Here is a 7,214-nt window from a genome sequence, read left to right on the forward strand (position 1 = left end):
CAGCGAATATCCTGCTACTGCTGACAGGCTGCAAGCAGGGAAGTAGAGAGTAATGAGCAGAAGCCAGAAGAATTCAGACCGTATGAAGCTCGTGTTTTACAGTATTATCTTAGATTTGGCAATTTTTACTAAATCATAAGTTTAAGCTTGGAACATGTTAGTCCAACTTGGATGTCCAGTTGCCAACCAAAGCTGTCAACACGAAAAAATGACCTATTCAGTATGGATCCTGCTCGACTCAAGCTAATGGATAATCAATCGGGCAATGGAGTTAAAGCGCCGGCTCTAAATTTAGAGCCGTGCGGCCTAAACGGTGCTTTGCAGATGCAGATAAACATCTGAAAAACATCAGCTGCTTTCACCTTGCCTGTGTCAGACGCCTTGTTTTACTGGCGCTCATGGGGCCATACATTGTTTTTCCTCATGCATAATTTCTAACAGCTGAGATACAGGAGAGAGGAGGAGACGGCGAAGGACAGAAAGGACGGGGCCATGGTCGCCCCGTAAGACGTCACGTTGATGTTTAAGGACATTTGCTGCATGATTGGATTGGCTGTCGTGTCATTTTTGCCTTCAAACAAAGGTTAAAATAGTCGTAATTCCACATGAAATAAAACCAATTAAAGCAAAATCGTCTTAATTAAAGCCTAACCAATTAATTTTACATAAGACATCTTATAAAAAGCTTTTTTCACACTGTCAATGCCTGAAAAGACTTGCTTTGTTTGCCAAAATTCTGGTCTTGACGTTAGCTACTCTTTGTCATTTCCAAGTGGTCTTTGCCCACACAGAAACCAGCCTTTACCTGCCAATTATCAGTCAAAATACCCTGAAAGTAATGGCAAAAATGCCATCATGTTTGCTTTGAAAAACAGCTAATTAACGCTGAATGTGTTTCAGACGAGCACCTCCTCTCAAGCTGGAATGGTCCTGGTCTCACATTCCCATCAAGATGTTAGAGAGAACAGCGTAGCCTACTTTACAGCGCTCTCCCCCCCCGCAGCAGAGAGCATTCCCAGGGTAGCGGCGCTCTGCAGTGGCGCTGTCCTTGGTGCTGAATTCAGCTCTCTCATTCTCTCTCCCTCCCTCGCTCTCTCTCTCTGCTTCGCAGTCACGGCGCAGCAACTGGCTGAGAAACACATTCCTTTTTGCTCTGACAGGGAGCAGATTTGATTTCATCGCGCTAAACACAACACACGGCGGACTAGAGATGGAAACCCCTCTCTAGGTTGTGCAAAGCGACGCGGTTATATGTGAATTAGAAGCCTTGTTATTCCGGTTTCATGTTTGAGGAGGGATGGTTTATAAATAGATGCTGTTCTTGTTTGGATTGTGGCCATTTTTAGCCAACCGTATGCATTAAAATGTTTCTGCGTGCTTTCGGCATTGGGAAAACTCAAACTGGGCTTGGACTAGCGATGCTAATGATCTTAAACACCTACTAATTTCAATCTCACCACATAAGACTTAATTATTCTTTCACTTTCCCCATCTACAAACTCATTAATTACCTAATCGGCACCCGATCAAGGGAATGTCGTTGCTAAAAGGGTTTCAAGGGAGTTAATACTCTTGTTTTTTCCTGTCGGAAGAAGACTGCAAAGATAGCTCATTGAGACGACTCAAGGTCGTTCGTTGGGTATATTTAGCTCATTGTATTTTTATCCACTTAAGTTCAAACACATACAGTATTTAAAGACTGTTTCACTCCTTCTGATTGCATAACCATGCAGTGCTGCCCGAGCCCAGCTCCTCTGGAGGTTTAGGACACTTATTCCTAAATCCCGCCCTCACATATAGTATGCTACTCTCGAGAAGTAGGCCTCACTTCTCGTGCCCTAAATGAGGTCAGTTGGGGAAGTCACCCTGACGAACTTCCACAACCACCATGAGGATACCTTAATCAGGATTTTGCAGTTGGTCTCAAACCACTTCCATCACATGATCTCTGTTAGCTCTATTTTGTTTTTGACCATGCAAGTTCCTTCCTGTGCCAGTACCACTTTTACCGTGGCCAGACGTGCCTTCGCCATCAGTCTACCAGCCCTAGAGGAAGACTCTGTCCTCAACCATCAACCTTCCTCTGCTCGATCTCTTGTTCCCGTATCTCCCTCAATCCACCCGGACTCTGCGTCAAGACTCAAACCAAACAGAAACCAACCTTCCCTGCTACACGTCACTGGAGGTCCTGGGTCTGAGGGAGAGGTTCGACGGGACGCACCCACAACACGCCATCCACAGCGACTTCTGAATGTCGGGGTTTCTGAACGCATAGATGATGGGGTTGATCACAGAGCAGCAGGTGGCTGGTAGGACAGTAGCGTAGGTGTAGATTACAGGGTAGGTGGAGTCCGCCACGATTGAGTACATTGCGAATGGCAGCCAGCATGCCCCAAAGGCACACAAGATGGCCGACAGCGTAGAGACCCCTTTGGTGGTAGAGATGGCCACAAACTGGTGCTGCACGGCAATCTGCTGTGCGTGGCGGAAGGCGATCTTACAGATTTGCAGGTAGAGCTGCATCATCAGGGCGAAGACGAGCAGGAAGGTGACGGCAAGCGCCACAGCGTTGTTTTTGGTGACTGGCCGGCAGATGCTGCACGCGGAATCGTCTCTGAGGCAGTTCCATCCGAGCGCTGGCAGCAAGCCAAGCGTTAGACACGACACCCAGATGAAGATAACCATCACATAGGTGAAGGTGACTGTCCGTTCAGTGTGGTAGGTCAGGGCGTTGTACAAGGACAAGTAACGGTCCACTGTGATGGCGAGGATGTTGAGGACGGATGCTGAGAAGGCCGAGATGAGCAGTCCAACCGACAGCAGTGTTACAAACTCCAGCGAGCTGTCAACCAAGTACATGAAGACAAAGTTCAAGATGAGGCCTAAACCAGCCAAGAGGTCTGCCACCGCCAGCGATCCAATCAAGATGAACATCGGAGCTCGTAGCGTCGGCGTGTAGAACAACACTGCGATCACCAGGGCGTTCTCGCAGGAGATGAGTGTCCCCGTCACGCAGAGCGCGATATCCCAAGGGCTGACTTCCTGGACGGCTACAGCTGTGGTCGCCGGTTGGAGGTCAGGTGTCAGAGTTCGTACGACAGGTTCAGAGGAGGAGTTTGACAGGTCCTCGCCTAGGCTCCAGGAGGTGGAGGAGTCGAAAGGGTCGAGGGGGGAGGAGGAGTTGAGGCTGCTACCGCTGCCGCTACTCATGGCTGCTGCTGCAGCCAGGGAGAGAATCATAGCTGGAGGAACGAGAGAAAGAGGGAGGGAAGCAGACGAAAGAGAAGAAAGAAAGTCAAGTAGGAGTTGAAGAACAAGTACGGAAAGAGGTGAAGGAAGAAGGACTCAATCAGTTCAGCATAAGTTGATGCATAGGAGGAATGGACAAAATGTGATGGGAAGATAAAGGATAAGAAATTTTAGAAAAAGGAAGACAGACAAGAGGAGGGGAAAATGGAGGTAGAGAACTGATTAAGAGCAATGAAGGAAGAAGCTGATAATAGGCAAGAGAGCAGGGAAATGTTCAGACGAGGGGAATAATGAAATATGCACAACAGGAAGCCAGAGGGAGTTGGGAAAGAAGAATAAAAGACGAGGGAATGGGGTTGATGAAAAGTGAGGAGGGTAAAAGTTCAAAAAACTTACGAAAAAAGAGGACAAAAAGAGCAAAGAAGGAAAGAATTTACGTAAGACGGGAGGACGACAAGTCAGACGATAAGGAGGAAAAACGGAGCGAGTGAAGAGGAAGACGATGGGAAGAGGAGGTTGTTGTGGAAAGAAAGTCGCGACAAGAAAGGCGAGAGCAAAAGACCACGGACAAAACAAAGGAGTAACGCAGGGAAGTGAAGGTTTTAACATCTATTCCCTCTTTAAGAGGAGCAAAAGAGACATTTCTCATCCATCCGCCCATTCAATCACTTATTCATTCATTCATTCATTCATGAAAACAACCATGCTCTTGAACCCAGGCACGCACGTCACCAGCAGCTCCCACGCACCATGCTGACAGCTAATTAGCAGCAACACAATAGCAGGTGTGTTGACCGGACAAAGACGGAAAAGTAATCCATAAATAACATAAATATTCCCTCCATCTTGTCTCCAGAGAAACGTGACGGAAGGAGCAGCTTACACAAACACAAAAATAAACAACAATTTAACAATATTACAGGTAAAAGAGCTTAAATCAGGTGCGTTCCTACCTAAAAGGTGCCAGAAATTGAAGCAGTTGTTCAATTTCCACACAGTCAAAACCATCATCAACAAATTCTATTTTTAGAGCATCTCTAAAAATGGTGCATGACGTCCTGGGGCACGGCGCGGTGGTAGCTGCTGTCCTATTCACCGGTGGCGTGTATGAGCGCGTGCCCATGCGTGCGTGCGTGTGCATCCAGAACCTCCTTATTTCGGATTCTGATCCACATATGCTGCTGCAAACACGCAGACAGACAGAAAGAAATCCGGCACGAGGCTAATTTTAGCTCAGCCAGCCGCGCGCGCGCCAAAAAATGTGGATGTGGAGCTCCATTCACAAAAAAAATTCCTCCCCTCTCACACCTCCCACCTCAACCTCCCCACACACACCCTTCCTCCATCCCCCCGCCCCCTTTATTTTTCATCTCTCTCCTCCTCTTTCTCTTTCATGCTCACGCACGCGCGCCCACGCGCGCACACACACACCGTCAATGACTGCAAACGGCCGGGGAAGGTCACCACCACCACCGCCACCACCACGAGCTCCAAAAGCCCCGCAGCTGAGAGGCTCTCATCCCTGCGGTAAGAGGAGCTCGTGCAGCAGCCCGGAGCACCCACTTTAAAAGCCACCAAGCAGCGCGTGCAGCACAAAACGTCACGAGCTTTTAAACCGCTGCTCAGACTGTTTGTTAGTGTTTTAGCAATAGAAGAAGAATAAATACCTGGATCAGTTTCATTCAGCCGCAGCAGTGCAGTCCCTGAGCCAGCGCGAGAGAGAGAGAGAGAGAGAGGAGGGGGGAGAGAGGGGGGAGTGAGGGAGGGAGACCACGCCACAAAGATAAAAAAAGAGAAAATTACCAGCTTGTCGTCTTCTTCTTCTCCCCTGCAGGAAACCAGGATGTCTCTCTTCTCCTTTATCCTCCACGGTGTGTTTATGTTTTTAAATATTTTCTTCTTCTTTAGGGTTTCCCCCCCTCTCGTTCTCCCCTTTTTTTTTTCTCCCCAGTCAGCGGCGCGCGCTATATTCCTCGGTTGGCATGGTTATTAGCCTTCTGTCGGAAGCTCCGTCCTCGCGCTGCACATCCTCGGCCCCTCATTGGAGGCGCGTGTCATTCTCCTCGCCTGACGTCAGAAGAATCCGCTCCTCCAGTCCCCGTCATCATAGTCTGTGTGTGAATCACAGAGAGGAGAATGAATTAATAAATCCACCTCCAGTAAAGGATATTTATCTTTGTTTTTAATACATTTATTACCTTTTAAGTTGTATTTCGTTTGTTTTAATATAAGAAATCTTTATTTATTATTTTACTGGGTTAGTTGTGATTATACAGCAGAGTATGTGGTGGTTCATCCCACCTCGCACGCTCACACTGACTCGTGACTCCTAGGTGAGTCTGACTCCCCCTTTTTCCTCCCACCCCAAACATTGCGTGACAAGGTGTGTAAAAAAAAACCCAGCCACGAGTTTTCCGAAAGTTTCTATTTCCCCTGGTGGCTTTTTTTCCCCTCCTGCACGTGCGCGTGTTATCGCCTGTGGTCCCAGTCGAACCAGCTCTAATGGCGGGATGCTGCTGGTGCTGATGGTTATGCAATCTCAGAGCGCTGTTGGGTATCCCACTGCATTACTCACACGTGCACGCACACGTATGCACGCGGGCCGGGCCCATATGTGTCGCCATGCGTGAAGGCAGAGCGGCTGTATGTGCAGGCGACCACCAGCCTTGTGCAGACAGCAGTGCGCGTGTTCCTGCAGGCTGCTTTACATCATCTGTGGCCTAAATATAACACAATGTACAGGCCTGATGGTGAAGTTATAATGATGTTGGATTGCCTTTATAGAGTAAGACACGTGTGTGATATTAATTTAGTGTTGTTTGATTCAGAATTAACCCACATAAACCTATAGAACAAGGACAATCTCATGTGAACCAGACCAACCAAATTTTGTATATAATAAACTTACATCTGTCTAACTAGCCATACCTTTTAAATATCATTACATGTGACAAATTGTCTTTACTTTAATGGCGGAAACAAGATGTTCAAAATGGCCACCACCCTGGTGAAAGTTTTGACATTTTGAAATACATTACATTTTCTAATCACGTTTTTCTTTTGGTCTCAATAAGCTTATTATTCTATAAAAAATGCATTGTTTAAGGATGGTATTTTAGTATTGTTCATTTATTCAACAACATTTATACAATGAAAGTTATTGAGTTTTGTTTGCTTATGAACTTCCAATAAATAAATACATGTCTGGCACACTTGCGGAATGAACCAGAGAAGTGGACTTGATGACTTGTGACTTGACTCTACAAAAAATAAATTACTTTAGATTAAATATAAAATGATAAAATTCAATGTTGTCCAGTTTCTGTCTAATTTAAGTTTGTATGCAGCGCAAACTGGGAATCATGATTGGACGACTCAAAAAGCTCCCCGTATGTGATTGTCATGATTGGGTGTCAATCAAACTCCTTGCTATGGCAACATGCAACATCAAAAACCCCTGCTACCTTAAGTTTTTCCCCAAAGAGAAGCCTCGTCAGTCGTTCTTGTTACTACTCAATACAGTCTCAGAGCAGACCATCATCATGGCTGCGTCTGTGCCAAGATAATACAGATACAATTTATTGTCATACTTTCTGAACAGGTTATATAAATTGGCCAATTATATCATTATCAGACGAGCTACTAACACCTTGTGTTTTCTCTTTATATAGACCGGATACTACAGGTAAGAGTGCTGGATCTTGGGTGGAAAAAAAGTAACTTGACTCGGGACTTGACATTACCTGTGACTTGACTTGCCCAAGAAAAAATGAATCGAGACTTGCTTGAGACTTGGACCAAATGACTTGAGACTTACTTGAGACTTGAGCAAAGATGAGTTGGTCATAACACTGCAATGAACACACACGCATAAAGATAGAATTTTAAAGGCCTTCCTTTTTATTGTACGGGATTTGTATGAAAAATTAATGATCTGAATCTATTTCCCTCTGAAATGTAGTGAA

General features: G+C 46.1%; 1 protein-coding gene across 2 annotated transcripts; it reads right to left on the reverse strand.

Annotated features, from left to right (window-relative positions):
- Nucleotides 1-2,169: 2,169 nt before the first annotated feature.
- On the reverse strand, nucleotides 2,170-5,255 carry gpr185b (G protein-coupled receptor 185 b). Of its 2 annotated transcripts, XM_069672650.1 has the most exons (3): nucleotides 5,053-5,255; nucleotides 4,917-4,952; nucleotides 2,170-3,242 (listed from the first exon to the last, which is right to left on the reverse strand). In XM_069672650.1, exon 3 carries the CDS (start codon nucleotides 3,238-3,240, stop codon nucleotides 2,170-2,172), a length of 1,071 nt encoding a protein of 356 aa, XP_069528751.1. In that variant the 5' UTR covers nucleotides 3,241-3,242; nucleotides 4,917-4,952; nucleotides 5,053-5,255. The 2 variants fall into 2 exon arrangements, with proteins under 2 accessions (XP_069528751.1, XP_069528750.1); XM_069672649.1 differs by lacking the exon at nucleotides 4,917-4,952.
- Between the last annotated feature and the right edge of the window lie 1,959 nt (nucleotides 5,256-7,214).

This window comes from Semicossyphus pulcher, unplaced genomic scaffold (assembly GCF_022749685.1).
Source record: "Semicossyphus pulcher isolate SPU_LCO1_2020_fin unplaced genomic scaffold, fSemPul1.0.p SCAF_21, whole genome shotgun sequence".
NCBI lineage: Eukaryota > Metazoa > Chordata > Actinopteri > Labriformes > Labridae > Semicossyphus > Semicossyphus pulcher.